The sequence below is a fragment of the Canis aureus genome, chromosome 6, assembly GCF_053574225.1.
Source record: "Canis aureus isolate CA01 chromosome 6, VMU_Caureus_v.1.0, whole genome shotgun sequence".
In the NCBI taxonomy this organism is placed as follows: Eukaryota; Metazoa; Chordata; class Mammalia; order Carnivora; family Canidae; genus Canis; species Canis aureus.
Window position 1 is genome coordinate 64,770,692 of NC_135616.1, and position 17,189 is coordinate 64,787,880.

General features: G+C 47.8%; 1 protein-coding gene across 1 annotated transcript in view; it reads left to right on the forward strand.

The window, feature by feature from the left end:
- The first annotated feature begins 6,715 nt into the window (after positions 1-6,715).
- Positions 6,716-17,189, forward strand: part of SHCBP1L (SHC binding and spindle associated 1 like) — a 42,406-nt gene continuing 31,932 nt past the window's right edge. The window contains exons 1-2 of the mRNA XM_077901997.1: positions 6,716-7,186; positions 9,790-9,939. Coding sequence (XP_077758123.1) covers positions 6,731-7,186; positions 9,790-9,939 — 606 coding nt within the window. The 5' untranslated portion in view covers positions 6,716-6,730. The remainder of the gene's footprint in view (positions 7,187-9,789; positions 9,940-17,189) is intronic.

Below are 17,189 nucleotides of genomic sequence, written 5' to 3' on the forward strand. Positions count from 1 at the left end.
GAAGAAGGCTCAAAGACAGGAGCCTTGTGAGATCAGCTACGACAACACTCAGAAACTTCTCAAGTTCTCTGCCTAGCTCCATTTCTCAAGTCCCTTGAGTTCCAGCCTTGGGGAGAGGTGGTTAACACTTTGTATGGTTTCCCATCAACACCCAGGCCTAACACCGATGGACTTCTAGACAATAATCTCAAATGCTAGACTCACACTGTGTTCTAGGCCAAGGGCTCTGGTGAGTCAGCAACAAGTCCACTTTGGTAGAGTTCTGTTCTAGCTTAAATGGCAGTCTGAGAACTGTGTGTAGTGGATACTATGGTTTCCTGCCTTAATCCTTTTTTTGGAACCAGGACATTCATTCTCCTGGATGCTGGGAGTGTTGGCTGCTGAAAACTCACATTTAAATCCCTCTGTGGGAGTCACTCTCAGCCAAAATGTGCTGCTGCTACTACACATTGATTAGAATGTCCAGAACACCAACACCACCAAATGCTCGTGAGGATATAAAGCAACAGGAACACTCATTCTTTGCTGGGGGAAACGCAAACTGGTACAGGCACTTTGGAAGACAGTCTGGCAGTCTCTTACAAAAGGAGTTGCCACGTCAAGGTAAGGCCTCTCTCTGTGGGCAATTCACTTCCAATAACTGGAGGATGCATGGATGTATAAAGGCCCACCTCTTGCCATAACTCTAAAGGGCCACCCTAGTCCAGAGCTTCCAGTAGGAATGGCTGAGAACTCTGCTATAAACACATCACAGTTCTGTAGTTCTCTTTGCCCACTCCTGATTCCCTCATTCCCTTATAGATGATGTTCCCAAAAGCACCTCCCCCACAAAATTCTCTTTATGCAAATCATTGCCTCAGGTCCTATTTCCCAGGAGACCCAACCTAAGACAAATGGTATGGAAGCAGATCATAAAATGACATGTTGGAGCCGAATCATCTTCTAGCCAGCTATCAATGAGGACGCTGTCATTGGTGGTGAGTGGAATCCTAATAGTTCCCAGCAGGCTATGCCGGTGCAATTGTCAAAACTTCCACTGTGGGTGAAAGGGAAGAGAATGCACTGGTGGTGCAATGTCAGGAGTTTGAGAAGTTTGGTGGACATAGTAATTATAAGGCCCATGGAATCAATTGTGTCTTTCTGAGCATTATGTATTTACTGGCACAAGACAAAGACATACTGAGGTAACCAATTTTTTTTTTTTTTTTTTGAGGTAACCAATTTAAGGTGAAGTGTCAAAGCCAGGAGGCCTCCATTGCAGCACATAAAGAGATTTGTTTCCAGCTGAAGGGCAGAAAAAACTTGAGCTCCAGGTTTTTTATAAGAGTAATGGAGTTCTAGGGGTGCCAGGGTGGCTCAGTCAGTTAAGTGTCTGCCTTCAGCCCAAGTCAGATCTCAGGGTCCTGGGATTGAGCCCCACATTGGGCTCCATGCTCAGCAAGGAGTCTACTTGAGATTCTCTCTCCTTCTCCCCTCCCACCACTTGTGCGTGCTCTCTTTCTCTCTGTCTCAAATAAATAAAATCTTAAAAAAAAAAAAAAAAAAAAAAAAGTAAGGGAGTTCCAGAGAAGATTGAGTTCTCAGGCGCAGGATTACTAAACCAGTCAGGCTCTGATTGGGAAGGAGAGATCCTGAGATCTGGTATGAAGACATCCTGTTTGATGCACTGGGAGATACTGAACCCCCAGAATCCCCTGAGCCCCCTGAGCTCACTACTCTGCATTAAAGGCTAGAGTCCCCCATGCTTACAGATGATACATAGGTTTCTGCCTTGGAAGACTACAGGCAACACCCCTGAAGATCTACCCGCATCCCCTCCTGGCCACCAATCCAATAAATAGCGTTAAGAGACAACATAACCCAGCCAGAGATGCACTGGGTCCCCTAAGAGAGCATGAGGACTGGCCAACATGTACTGGCATGACCTGGGAAAGTTTCTGCGGGAATCGGTACTGAGGGTGTTAGATCAGAGAGTAGAATATAAAGTTGGGTAAGAAAAAAAAAAAAAAAAAAAAAAAAAAGTTGGGTAAGGAAGCATTTCTCAATAGGGTTAGAATTCAACTCATTTACATAACATATGTGACCCTCCGTGAGGCAGCTTTTGTATGTCTCTCCAACCTGAGGTTTTGTCCCAGTTTGCTCCTTCTTTTTTCAGTCATAACAAGCTACCTAGACCAAGTTATTTTACCCTTCTGTAAAATCACTAATGACTCTCTCTGCCTGGAATGTTTATCCTACTCCATCTCCTACCCTATCCCAGCCTTAGGTGCCTATAGTCTACTTCTATTTCATAACACAGCCCATCTGGAAATTATATCTGCTAATGGAAGTAGAAACTCATGAACATCCTTTTTGGGAAACAACTTGGCAATACTAGCAGCCTGAAAATGTTTACACATCCTGACTTAAGAATCCCACTTTTTGCTGGGGATGAGGGTGGGGGATACAAAATATAGGCAAAACTTATGCACAAATATATAAAAATGGCATATTATCATAAAAACTAATGTAACCCAAACATCTGAAAGTATGGGTTTATGGAAATTATATCCATACAAAGAAATTGTATGCAGCTATTGAAAATAACATTTAAATAATTTGTAATATGAAAACATTTATCCTAAATAAAAGACTACACTAAAAAGTTAATATGATATAAACTATGAATAATGTGATAGGAAAAAACATCGAAAGAAAATGCTCCAAAATCTAACAGGATTTAGAAACAGCATTTCTGAATCCAAAATGCTTATTGCCAAGCATTGGAAGTACAATTGTTTTAAATTTTCTTCTGTTTCAAAACAGCACAGATATTGCTTTCATAATCCAGACTCAGCTTATGTACCACTTCTGGCAAGAAAGGTCTCTTTTTCCCCATAACAGGATTAAAGTACATGTATACGCTTGCAATATATAAATATTAAATCAGGGTTTCTACCAAACACAATCATCTATCGACCTATCTGCAGTCTTCACCAAGACTATGAGAATAAGAATTATTCTTATTTCTAGAACTTTAGCATCTGTGCATTGCCTAGCACATACCAGGTTCCTACCTGTTTTTGTTTTTGTTTGGGAAAGAGGCTGTTGTTTGTAAACTTTCAACTAGGACAAATGGTCTCTGTTAATTCTGTATCTAAGAATGAAAAAAACCCCAGACTGTATTTAAAAAAACACACACAACTTTTTGAAGAAATGCTAGACTAAATAGATTTTACTTTCGGTGAGTGAAATCTGTGGCTAGTACCATTTTAAACAAAATCCAGGACTCCTGACCAAAGGCATAAACTTAGGGTCAAAACGTGATAAATGTCGTAATTATTCCCTGACATTGAAATGAGGACTAATATTTTCCCCAAAATAAACTCAAAATGTAACACAGTGTCCTTCCAGAGGAGCGTGAAGGAAGGCAGGTGTTTTCCCAGCGCTGCTCTCTGTGGCCGCTGTTGGCTCCCACGTAGCACTGTCACAGCGAGGGTGTAAACAGAATTCGTTCCAACTGGCTCCACGCACACTTAATAGTCATCCAACAGAAACCGGGGGGCTCACTCCTTCTCCAAAATGTATTATCTTGAGCCGACCTCTATTGTGAGGGAATTCGGAGTTTGCACACAGTCCGCCCAGCTGGAAATCGGAGTCCAGCTGAGGAGTTACATAAAGAAGAGTCTTTAAGGGGAATTTTGAGCAGCACAACAGGGACCTGAATGTAGACTCACCTACCGTTTTTGGCACAAAGTGGCGTGTTCAAAATGGAAAGGTGGTTTTATATCGGGAGCCGTGTGGATAGGCTGGGGGAAATCTAGGTGGCCGCATTTGTTCCTGGGGGTCCCTCGTCGGGGGCAGAGGGTGCCAGCCGCCAGCTCCAGGGTCAACCCAAGGTTCTCTCAGATGGCGTCCGGGGGTGCAGGAGTGCGGCACGGCCACCTGAGGGTGCCTCACAAGCCCCCTGAGGACCGCGGGGCCCCGGGGCAGAATTGTCTCCAGGGGGTGCCGAGGGCAGCGGCGGGGCGTTCTGGCGGGGCCCTGCCCGTGCGCGCCACCTAGTGGGTGCGCAGCCCTGAGCGCCACACTCCCCCGCCCCGCGCCCCCACCCCGCGCCCTCCATCCCCTCGTCCCCCAGCGCCCCCACCCCCTCGTCCCCCAGCGCCCTCCACCCCCTCGCCCCCCAGCGCCCTCCATCCCCTCGCTCCCCCAGCGCCCCCACCCCCTCACCCCCAGCGCCCTCCATCCCCTCGTCCCCCAGCGCCCCCACCACCTCACCCCCAGCGCCCTCCATCCCCTCGTCCCCCAGCGCCCCCACCACCTCGCCCCCAGCGCCCTCCATCCCCTCGTCCCCCAGCGCCCCCACCACCTCGCCCCCAGCGCCCTCCATCCCCTCGCTCCCCCAGCGCCCCCACCCCCTCACCCCCAGCGCCCTCCACCCCCTCGTCCCCCAGCGCCCTCCATCCCCTCGTCCCCCAGCGCCCCCACCCCCTCACCCCCAGCGCCCTCCACCCCCTCGTCCCCCAGCGCCCCCAGCCCCTCGTCCCCCAGCGCCCCCACCCCTCGCCCTCCATCCCCTCGCTCCCCCAGCGCCCCCACCCCCTCGCCCCCCAGCGCCCTCCACCCCCTCGCCCCCCAGCGCCCTCCATCCCCTCGCCCCCCAGCGCCCCCACCCCCTCACCCCCAGCGCCCTCCATCCCCTCGCCCCCCAGCGCCCTCCACCCCCTCGCCCCCCAGCGCCCCCACCCCCTCGCCCCCCAGCGCCCTCCATCCCTCGCCCCCCAGCGCCCTCCATCCCCTCGCCCCCCAGCGCCCTCCATCCCCTCGCCCCCCAGCGCCCTCCACCCCCTCGCCCCCCAGCGCCCCCACCCCCTCGCCCCCCAGCGCCCTCCATCCCTCGCCCCCCAGCGCCCTCCATCCCCTCGCCCCCCAGCGCCCTCCATCCCTCGCCCCCCAGCGCCCTCCACCCCCTCGTCCCCCAGCGCCATCCACCCCCTCGCCCCCCAGCGCCCCCACCCCCTCGCCCCCAGCGCCCTCCACCCCCTCGTCCCCCAGCGCCCTCCATCCCCTCGCCCCCCAGCGCCCCACCCCCTCGTCCCCCAGCGCCCTCCACCCCCTCGCCCCCCAGCGCCCTCCATCCCCTCGCCCCCCAGCGCCCCCACCCCCTCACCCCCAGCGCCCTCCATCCCCTCGCCCCCCAGCGCCCTCCACCCCCTCGCCCCCCAGCGCCCCCACCCCCTCGCCCCCCAGCGCCCTCCATCCCTCGCCCCCCAGCGCCCTCCATCCCCTCGCCCCCCAGCGCCCTCCATCCCCTCGCCCCCCAGCGCCCTCCACCCCCTCGCCCCCCAGCGCCCCCACCCCCTCGCCCCCCAGCGCCCTCCATCCCTCGCCCCCCAGCGCCCTCCATCCCCTCGCCCCCCAGCGCCCTCCATCCCTCGCCCCCCAGCGCCCTCCACCCCCTCGTCCCCCAGCGCCATCCACCCCCTCGCCCCCCAGCGCCCCCACCCCCTCGCCCCCAGCGCCCTCCACCCCCTCGTCCCCCAGCGCCCTCCATCCCCTCGCCCCCCAGCGCCCCACCCCCTCGTCCCCCAGCGCCCTCCACCCCCTCGCCCCCCAGCGCCCTCCATCCCCTCGCCCCCCAGCGCCCCCACCCCCTCACCCCCAGCGCCCTCCATCCCCTCGCCCCCCAGCGCCCTCCACCCCCTCGCCCCCCAGCGCCCCCACCCCCTCGCCCCCCAGCGCCCTCCATCCCTCGCCCCCCAGCGCCCTCCATCCCCTCGCCCCCCAGCGCCCTCCATCCCCTCGCCCCCCAGCGCCCTCCACCCCCTCGCCCCCCAGCGCCCCCACCCCCTCGCCCCCCAGCGCCCTCCATCCCTCGCCCCCCAGCGCCCTCCATCCCCTCGCCCCCCAGCGCCCTCCATCCCTCGCCCCCCAGCGCCCTCCACCCCCTCGTCCCCCAGCGCCATCCACCCCCTCGCCCCCCAGCGCCCCCACCCCCTCGCCCCCAGCGCCCTCCACCCCCTCGTCCCCCAGCGCCCTCCATCCCCTCGCCCCCCAGCGCCCCACCCCCTCGTCCCCAAGCGCCCCCACCCCCTCGCCCCCCAGCGCCCCCACCCCCTCGCCCCCCAGCGCCCTCCATCCCTTGTCCCCCAGCGCCCTCCACCCCCTCGTCCCCCAGCGCCCCCACCCCCTCGCCCCCCAGCGCCCTCCATCCCCTCGCCCCCCAGCGCCCCCACCCCCTCGCCCCCCAGCGCCCTCCATCCCTTGTCCCCCAGCGCCCTCCACCCCCTCGTCCCCCAGCGCCCCCACCCCCTCGCCCCCCAGCGCCCCCACCCCCTCGCCCCCCAGCGCCCTCCATCCCTCGCCCCCCAGCGCCCTCCACCCCCTCGCCCCCCAGCGCCCCCACCCCCTCGCCCCCCAGCGCCCTCCACCCCCTCGCCCCCCAGCGCCCCCACCCCCTCGCCCCCCAGCGCCCTCCATCCCTCGCCCCCCAGCGCCCTCCACCCCCTCGCCCCCCAGCGCCCTCCACCCCCTCGCCCCCCAGCGCCCTCCACCCCATCGCCCCCCAGCGCCCTCCATCCCTCGCCCCCCAGCGCCCTCCACCCCCTCACCCCTCGCCCCCCGCCCCTCGCGGGCTGCCGCCCCCCGCCCCCGTCCCCGGCCCGCAGCCCTCGAGGCCCTCCCTGCACGTGGCGGGCTCCGCGGGCTCCGCGCCTAACGGCCGCAGCGGGGCCTCGCGGGCGGGGAGATGGCGTCGGCGGCGCGGCCTCCCGAGCCGGAGGAGTCGGTCGGAACCGGCAGGCCCGGCAGGCGGGGCGCCCAGGGACTCTCCGCGCCCCCCGGGGACTCGCTGGCGGTCGGGACCCTGAGGGGCGCCGCGGCCCCGGCGCGGTCGGTGGTGGCGTCCCCGCGGCCCGGGAAGGGGAAGGCGGGCCGGGAGGCGGCGCGGCGGCGGCTGCAGCTCCCGCCCGCCTCTCAGGCCGAGGGCCGGGCCGCGGGGGCCGCGGGGGCCGCGGGGGCGGAGGAGGAGGAGGAGGAGCAGGCGGCGGAGGCGGCGGAGGCGGAGGAGCCGCCTCTGTCGGTGCCCCAGGAGGAGGAAGAGGAGGCGCAGCCGCTGCCCCCGGTCTGCGTGTCCCCCATGAGGGGGATGTGGCGCGACGAGAAGGTGGTGCTGTACTGCGACCAGGTGCTGCAGGGCTGCAAGGTGAGGGTTACCGTTGCCTTGTGGCAGCCCTGCTGGAGCGGTTGCCGCGCTTTTGGCAGCTTCCAAGGGGTGACAATCTGATCGGTGATGGATCAGTTATCAGTGCCCAGGGTTGCCTCCTGGATCCATAGGCCTCATCAGTGCCCAGGGTTGCCTCCTGGATCCATAGGCCTCATCAGTGCCCAGGGTTGCCTCCTGGATCCATAGGCCTCATCAGTGCCCAGGGTTGCCTCTTGGATCCATAGGCCTCATCAGTGCCCAGGGTTGCCTCCTGGATCCATAGGCCTCATCAGTGCCCAGGGTTGCCTCTTGGATCCATAGGCCTCATCAGTGCCCAGGGTTGCCTCCTGGATCCATAGGCCTCATCAGTGCCCAGGGTTGCCTCTTGGATCCATAGGCCTCATCAGTGCCCAGGGTTGCCTCCTGGATCCATAGGCCTCATCAGTGCCCAGGGTTGCCTCTTGGATCCATAGGCCTCATCAGTGCCCAGGGTTGCCTCCTGGATCCATAGGCCTCATCAGTGCCCAGGGTTGCCTCCTGGATCCATAGGCCTCATCAGTGCCCAGGGTTGCCTCCTGGATCCATAGGCCTCATCAGTGCCCAGGGTTGCCTCCTGGATCCATAGGCCTCATCAGTGCCCAGGGTTGCCTCCTGGATCCATAGGCCTCATCAGTGCCCAGGCTTGCCCTTGCATCGATAGGCCTTATCAGTGCCCAGGGTTGCCTCCTGGATCCATAGGCCTCATCAGTGCCCAGGGTTGCCTCTTGGATCCATAGGCCTTATCAGTGCCCAGGGTTGCCTCTTGGATCCATAGGCCTCATCAGTGCCCAGGGTTGCCTCCTGGATCCATAGGCCTCATCAGTGCCCAGGGTTGCCTCTTGGATCCATAGGCCTTATCAGTGCCCAGGCTTGCCCTTGCATCGATAGGCCTTATCAGTGCCCAGGGTTGCCTCCTGGATCCATAGGCCTCACCAGTGCCCAGGTTTGCATCTTAGTTTTCTCATTTAACGATGTATGCCCACACATAAGGATGCGATGACTTAGCGGTGACTTTGACCTGACAGTACTGCACAGGTCTACACGGGATGGCTGTGGAATCCTGTTTCGTATACAAGATAACGTACCTTGTAACACTCTGTAGAGCAAATACCAGATGTTTCTAGCCTATTTTTTAAAAAATTATAGTGGAAGAATATGTGTATAAAGATATTGGTTGCAATGATATTTGTTAGAATTAAAAATTAGGGGATCCCTGGGTGGCGCGGCGGATTGGCGCCTGCCTTTGGCCCAGGGCGCAATCCTGGAGACCCGGGATCGAATCCCACGTCGGGCTCCCGGTGCATGGAGCCTGCTTCTCCCTCTGCCTGTGTCTCTGCCTCTCTTTCTCTCTCTCTGTGTGTGACTATCATAAATAAATAAAAATTAAAAAAAAATAAAACAACTGTCTCCAACCTTTTAAAAAAAAAAAAAAAAAAAAAAAAGAATTAAAAATTAGACTCCTGAGTGGCTCAGTGGTTGAGGGTCTGCCTTCGGCTCAGGGCGTGATCCCCGTCGGGAGTGGAGTCCCGCATGGGGCTCCTTGTGAGGAGCCTGCTTCTCTCCCTGCCTATGCCCCTGCCTCTCTGTGTCTCCTGAATAAATAAATAAATAAATCAAATCTTAAAAAAAAATTAGAAACTAAATTTCTGACTGTGGGGATAGTAAAGAATGTGTGGTGGTGGCATATAGTGGAGAGACCCAGGCAGAGTAAAAATGAGGTTTTCAAGAACGTTAGTTATGCTTATCCTTTAAGGTTAAAAAAAAATGCCCCAGGAGACAAAACCAAATATGATTTATATGTATGGATGAATACATACATAGAAAAGTGACTGGAAGGAAGTAGCAACAATGGTTATTTTGGCTGTCAGGATCAGAAGTGGTTTTGGTTTTCCTTACATTTTGTGCATTTCCTTACATTTTCTGCAGGTGAACTGTATTTTATAATTGGATGAAAAATTTTTTAAGAACACAGTTACCATAAAACTAGGACAGTATCAATGGCCAACTTATATCTGATACTGAGAGTTGGAGGAGATGAAGTCTCCAAAACGCAACTGAAAAACGTTTATGTAAATTTTTGTGCCATTAATCAGACAGGCTCTTAAGGACTGTGTTTCACAATAGCTTACATTATTATCCTTGAGGTAGCTGGCTTTAAATTTTAAAAATCAAATGGGCAGTATTTGTTGAATGCTTAGCATGCTCATTTGTTTTATACAATGAAGTGCTATTTTAAATTTTTATGTAGTGTTTTATTTTTTTTATTTTTTTATGTACTGTTTTAAATAGTTATTGTATCTTTAAAGTTCAGAAAAAATAATTGCTGTTTTTAAATATGATAATTACTATTTTTTGATGTATAATTACAGTTCTTTCTCCTCAGTGGATTAATAAAACAAATTACTTAAATATAAATAAGTACATGTCTTAGCACTGAATTACTCTATTGAGTGTATGGATCTCTTTTAAGTTTTTAATGTTTATGATATTTTCCAGCAAACATAGATTCAATTTATAAAAGTATATAATTTTATACAACTTACCTATATTTTTTCTTTTGCTAGGCAGAAGATGCTGATGAGGCTATGAGTAAATATCTATCAGAAAAATTAAAGTTGAAAGACAGATGGCTTGGAGTCTGGAAGACTAACCCTGAGTTATTCTTTGTGAAATATGAAGAAGCTTCTATCCCTTTTGTTGCTATACTGGTTGAGGTAAATAATTTTTACCTGATCTTTGTTCTTTTGAGTGAAATTACCAGTTCTTTTTAACACTAAAATATGGCATTACTGATTTGGGGCTTTGACTCTTAAACGGAGATTGATTGACAAAAGGTTATGTCTATTTTAAGTTTCTTTTTTTTTTTTATTTTAAGTTTCTAAGCAAATTAATAGTGTAAAAAGAAGGGGGGATATTAGCATCCATTTACCTGTGCACAGTTAATTATTAAATGGAATCTAGTGTATCAGACAGTATTTATTAGTTTAATTTTAATTGCTCAAATAACAGAAGTACATTTCTTTAAAATTAGTAACTTAAGCTTTAACAGACTTGGGGCTTCTTTTTCTATCACTTTAATCTTCATTTATCTGTGAAGATAAATTACAGGTTTAGTTAGATTAAGACAGAAAAAGTGGATCAGAAAACTATTGATTGGTGGGTGCCTGGGTGGCTAAGCAACTAAGTGTTTGTCTTTGGCTCAGGTCATGATCCTGGGGTCCTGGGTTGAGTCCCACATCAGGCTCCTGCTCTATGGGGAGCCTGCTTATTCCTCTGCCTCTCCGTCTCATGAATAAATAAATAAAATCTTAAAAAAAAAAAGAAGAAAACTATTATTTTCTTTCCATGAAAAGTATCCTTTTAGTATAATACATCAACTTTCAAGCATTCATCCTATAACATTTTACTTTTTTAGGTCTATAGGTTAAATGTGGCATATATAATGTCATAAATTTGATTCCCTTAAAGATTAATTATCCTTGTGTAGACATTAATATCTATAATCACAAATGGTATCCCTGCCACAGATATCTCAAATCTATTGTTTTGGTCACGAGAAAAATTTGAAGTTCATTACATTGCACACTACCTGAAAACAATTCAGTTCCATTTCCGTGGAAAAGTAAGTTAGTGGTATTTTTACAGATAAAAATTGGCTTATTTTTGATCATAGAGACTATACAAAAAATATAATAGAGACTTGAGATTAGTTTTTCAATAATATTCTGTGTTTAGTGTTTCTTTGAGGTTTGCTCAATTTCAGGTTTTGAGTAGCCTTTCCCTGGAACTTTCATAACTTCTCTGGACCTTTTTTCATGTAAGAGGAGGTGTACTATGTGGGTATCTTTAACATTTGGGGGGGGCGGTTTAGTCAAGTTTTATGTGGAAGCCTGACAGATATAATACGTTAAGGGAGGATATTTCTGACTGAAATGAAGGGAATGGGTTTTCTCCCAATACCTCATGATAGCCCCTATACTCCATAAAACATTTAAAGATCCTTAAAGTTGTGTGAAAACTCACTGGATTAGATTATCTAGAAATTCTACCAAGTTCTAAGATTTAATATGCAACATATTGATTATTTGCTCTTTCTTACTCCTAAAATAACAAGATTACAGATAATTAGATTGCTTTAGAATCCTCTAGAGATTGCCAATGTTCTTTAAACACTAGAAAGGTAGGAAGAAAAGGGGTGGACAGAGGGAAAATAGTATATTGGAAGATTCTAATTCTTTGAATTATGTGGCAGTCAAACCAGCTCTTTGGACCTCTGAAGGTAGCACTGCACAATTCAGACATTGTTTTGTCTGCCTCTGCTTCTTAAGTCTTACTTGGATTAAAGTATCAGCAGTTGCTATATGATGCTCCTTGTTCTGAAGTCACAATAATTTGTTTCTATGGACCTCATTCTCTTTTTATTTAGGTGCTCAATTAGTTTTCTATTGCTGTTGAAAGAATTTACCATAAGGTTTGGTGGCTTAAGCAATACAAAATTTATTATCTTACAATTCTATAGAAAAAAATCTGACATGGGCCCAGTGAGCTAATATCAAGATGCAGACAAGGCTGCATTCCCTTCTGGAGGCTCTAAGGGAAAATCTCTTTCCTTGTCTTTTCTACATTCTGGCCCCCTTCCTCCATCTTCAAAGTCTGTCTTTCTTTCTTTCTTCTTTTTTTTTTTCTTTCTTTTTAAGATTTTATTTATTGTTCACAAGAGACACACACAGAGAGAGAGAGAGAGAGAGAGAGAGAGAGAGAGAGGCAGAGACACAAGCAGGCTCTATGCAGGGAGCCTGACATGGGACTGGATCCTTGGTCTCCAGGATCACACCCTGGGCCGAAGGCAGGGGCTAAACTGCTGAGCCACCCAGGCTGCCCCAAAGTCTTTCTTAGACTATCTGTCTGGTTCTTTGCAGGCTGGAAAAGTACATGTCTTTTAAGATTCATGATTAGAATGGGCCCAACTGGGTAATTCAGGATAACTTCCCATCTCAACTCCTTAACCTTAATCACATCAGCAGAGTTCCTTTTACCGTGTCGAATAATATTAATATATTCACAGGTTCCAAGGCTAAAGGCATGAATATCTTTGAGGGCCATTATTCTGCCTGCTGCAGGTTCACAACAATAACAAAGAAAAATTTGGAAATATTTGATTGGAACGAAATCTAGCATATCCTTAATCTTGGTTACAAAGTGGTCCAGAAATTAAGGAAACTTTTTTATAACCTCTGTAGAAAGCAGTTTGCCAAAATACATTAGGAATTTTAAAGTAGTTCACTCGTTTTATGTCAGTTATCTCAATAAAGCTGGAAAAAAATAAAAATAACAAAAATAGACTCCCCTGCACAGAATAATAAATGAAAATGGAAAAGTTCACTTAATTTCTAGAAATTTATTCTACAGAAATCAGAAATGCAGAAAAAGATTTATATATTGAATGTTCACAGTGATATTTATAAAATTAAAGATTGATAATACCATATAGCTTTAATAATGAGATGCTGGTCAAATAAATGATGATATATCCATAAAATAGAATATTATATAGTTATAAAACTTATGTTAAAAAAACTTTTCATGATTAAGAAATTGCTCATTGGGGCAGCCCCAGTGGCACAGCGGTTTAGCGCCGCCTGAAGCCCAGGGTGTGATCCTGGAGTCCCGGGATCGAGTCCCACGTTGGGCTTCCTGCGTGGAGCCTGCTTCTCCCTCTGCCTGTGTCTCTGCCTCTCTCTCGCTCTCTCTGAATAAATAAATAAATAAATAAATAAATCTTAAAAAAAAAAGAAAGTGCTCATTGTGTATGTATTTAATAAAAGATTATAGAACTAGATATGCAGTATGATCCAATTATGTAAATTATATAAGTACATAGGAATAAAACTGGAAGATAAAAAGGTTAAGGTTAATGGTGGTTGGCTATTCTGTTGATAGGATTATGGTTGATTTTTAAACATTTTTAAACAAAGAACATGTTTAGTCACTATCAATAAACTTAGAGAATCTATTTTTTTTTAGTTTTATTCAAATTCTAGTTAGTTAACATTTAGTGTAATATTAGTTTCAAATGTACAATATGGTGATTCAACACCTCCATACGGTACCCAATGCTCACCACAGTGCACTCTTTAATCCCCATCACCTATTTAACTCATCCCCCCCAGCTACCTATCCTCAGTAACCCATCAATTTGTTCTCTATAGTTAAGAGTCTGTTTCTTAGTTTGCCTCCCTCCATCTTCCCCCACCTCCTTTGCTTGTTTTGTTTGTTAAATTCCAAATATAAGTGAAATCATATGGTGTCTTTCTCTAACTTATTTTACTTAGCATTGTGCTCTCTAGCTTCATTCATGTCCTTGCAAAATGGCAAGATTTTGTTCTTTCTTATGGCCAATGTGTCATTGTGTATATATACCACATCATTTTTATCCATTCATCAATTGATGGATGCTTGGGCTATTTCTATAATTTGGCTATTATAGATAATGCTGCTGTAAACATCGGAGTTCGTGTATCCCTTTGAATTAGTATTTTTGTATTCTTTTGGGTACTTAGTATTATTTACTAAATTACCCAGCAATTGCTGGATCATAGAGTAGTTCTATTTTTAACTTTTTTGAGGAAACCCCATACTGTTTTCTAGAGAGGCTGCACCAGTTTGCATTCCTACCAACAGTGCACAAGGATTTCCCTTTCTCCATATCCTCACTAACACCTGTTATTTCTTGTGTTGTTGATTTTAGCCCTTCTGACAGGTGTCAGGTGATATCTCACTGTAGTTTTGATTTACATTTCCCTGATGATCAGTGATATTGATGAAAAGACACATCTTTTCTGTTGGCCATCTGGATATCATCTATTCATGTCTTCAGCCCACCCACCCCCCTTTTTAAAAAGATTTTATTAGTCATGAGAGAGAGAGAGAGAGGCAGAGACACAGGCAGAGGGAGAAGCAGGCTCCATGTAGGGAGCCCAACATGGGACTCCATCCTGGATCTCTAGGATCATGAGAGAGAGAGAGAGAGAGAGAGAGGCAGAGACCCAGGCAGAGACCCAGGCAGAGGGATAAGCAGGCTCCACACAGGGAGCATGACATGGGACTCAATCTTGAGTCTCCAGGATCGCGCCCTGGGCTGAAGGTGGTGCTAAACCACTGAGCCACCCAGGATGCCCCACTTCAGCCCATTTTTAAATTGGATTGTTTTCTGGCTGTTGAGTTGGTTAAGTTCTTTATATATTTTGGATACTGGCCCTTTATCCAATATGTCATTTGCAAATATCTTCTCCCATTCTGTTGATTGCCTTTTATGTTGCTTGTTTCCTTCTTCACTGTGCAGAAGCTTTTTATCTTGATGAAGCCTCAATAGTTTATTTTTGCTTCTGTTTCCCTTGCCTCAGGAGACCTATCTAGAAAGAAGTTGCAATGGCCGATGTCAAAGAGAATACTGCCTGTATTCTCTTCTAGGATTTTTATGGTTTCAGGTCTCACATTTAGGTCTTTAATCCATTTTGAATTTATTTTTGTGTATACTGTAAGAATGTGGTCCAGTTTCATTCTTTTGCATGTTGCTGCCCAGTTCTCCCAGTACCATTTGTTGAAGAGACTCTTTTCTCCATTGGATATTCTTCCCTGCCTTGTCAAAGATTAATTGACCATATGCTTGTGGGGTTATTTCTGGGTTTTCCGTTCTGTTCTATTAATCTGTGTGTCTATTTTTGTGCCAGTACCTTATAATTTTTTTTAGTACCTTATAATTTTGTTCATTACAGCTTTGTAATATAACTTGAAGTCCAGAATTGTGATGCCTCCAGGCTTGCTTTTTTTTTTTTTCCTTCACAGTTGTTCTGGCCACTCAGAGTCTTCTGTGGTTCCATACAGCTTTTAGGATTGTTTATTCTAGCTCTCTGAAAAATGTTGGTGGTATTTTGATAGGGATTGCATTGGATGTGCAGATTACTTTGGGTAGTATAGACATTTTGACAATATTTGTTCTTCTAATCCATGAGCATGGCATGTCTTCTCATTTCTTTGTGTCATCTTCAGTTTCTTTCATCAATGTTTTATAGTTTTCAGAGTGCAAGTCTTTCGCCTCTTTGGTTAGGTTTATTCTTAGATATCTTACTGTTCTGGATGTGATTGTAAATGAGGCTGGTTCCTTACTTTCTCTTTTTTTGTTTCTTTTTTTTTTTTTTTTTTTATGATAGTCACATACAGAGAGAGAGAGAGAGAGAGGCAGAGACACAGGCAGAGAGAGAAGCAGGCTCCATGCACCAGGAGCCTGACGTGGGATTCGATCCCGGGTCTCCAGGATCGCGCCCTGGGCCAAAGGCAGGCGCCAAACCGCTGCGCCACCCAGGGATCCCTGGTTCCTTACTTTCTCTTTCTCCTGCTTCATTATTGATAAAGAAATGCTTCAGATTTCTGTATGTTGATTTTGTATCCTGTGACTCTACTGAATTCATGTATCAGTTCTGTCAATTTTTTGGTGAAGGCCTTTGGGTTTTCTTTTTTTTTTTTTTTTTTTAATTTCTTTTATTTATTTATGATAGTCACAGAGAGAGAGAGGCAGAGACACAGGCAGAGGGAGAAGCAGGCTCCATGCACCGGGAGCCCGACGTGGGATTCGATCCCCGGTCTCCAGGATCGCGCCCTGGGCCAAAGGCAGGCGCCAAACCGCTGCGCCACCCAGGGATCCCGCCTTTGGGTTTTCTATATAGAATATCATGCCATCTGCAAACAGTGAAAGTTTTACTTCTTCCTTGCCAATTTGAATGCCTTTTATTTTTGTTGTCTGAGTGCTGTGGCTAAGACTTCAACCAGTCTGTTCAACCAGTACTGTGTTGAACAACAATGGTGAGAGTGAACATCTGTGTCTTGTTCCTGACCTAAAGGGAAAGCTCTCAGTTTTTCCCCTTTGAGGATGATATAAGCCATGGGTTTTTCATATATAACCTTTATTAGGTTGAAGTATGTTCCTAGTTTAGAGAATCTTTAGTTTGGAAACATTTAAGGGATCTCTCCATGGATTCTGGAAGCTGGTTATTTACCTGGTTTATTATATCATAGTTCTGAAGAACAAATAGTTACTTTGAGCTTTTCTCAACATTTACATCTTGCATTGTGGCTATTTCTGCAAACGCCCACCTTTAGTTATAGAATCCTTGGTTTTATTATTTTTATTTTTAGGGCTAGGGGCAGAGGGAGATGGAGAGAGAGAATCTTAAGGAGGCTTCACTGCCAGCATGGAGCCCAGTCTGGGGCTCAATCTCACAACCCTGAGATCAAGACCTGAGCCGAAATTAAGAGTTGGACGCTTTACTGATTGTACCACCCAGCTACCCTCAGAAACCTTGGTTTTATTTTATTTTATTTTATTATTTTATTTTATTTTATTTTATTTTATTTTATTTTATTTTATTTTTTTAGAAACCTTGGTTTTAAAGCCTGTTCTGTAACTTGCTATCTGAACAAATTGGAAGCATTTAAATTCACATTTTAGACTGCTTGGGACCATTCTTTTCCCTTTAGCTCCTACTCTGTTTCTTTCCTTTCTTTCATTATAAAGTCCTCAAAATTGTAGTTTATATTAAATGTCTCAATTCCTTACCTTTTGTGTACCCACTTATTGCTAAATGTTTTCTTAGTTTTATAAAAATTAAATATGTACATAATTTATAGAGTCAAATACAGTTACAACGTTTGTTATAAAATGATGTGGTCAGCCAACCTCTATCTACCTCCTGCTGCCATGCCTTGTATTTTCCAGGTGCAGCCAATTTTAACCAGTTTAGTTAATTATTATATTAATTCCCTGTCTCCAAGAATCATGCTTATATTGCTACTTCTTGACTTCTCTGTTTTAGGTTTCATATGTAGGCTCCCACTATGGAAAATGGAGATTTAGGTATTTTATCTACCACCACCAGTACCATTCCATGTTCTACCTTATACCCATATT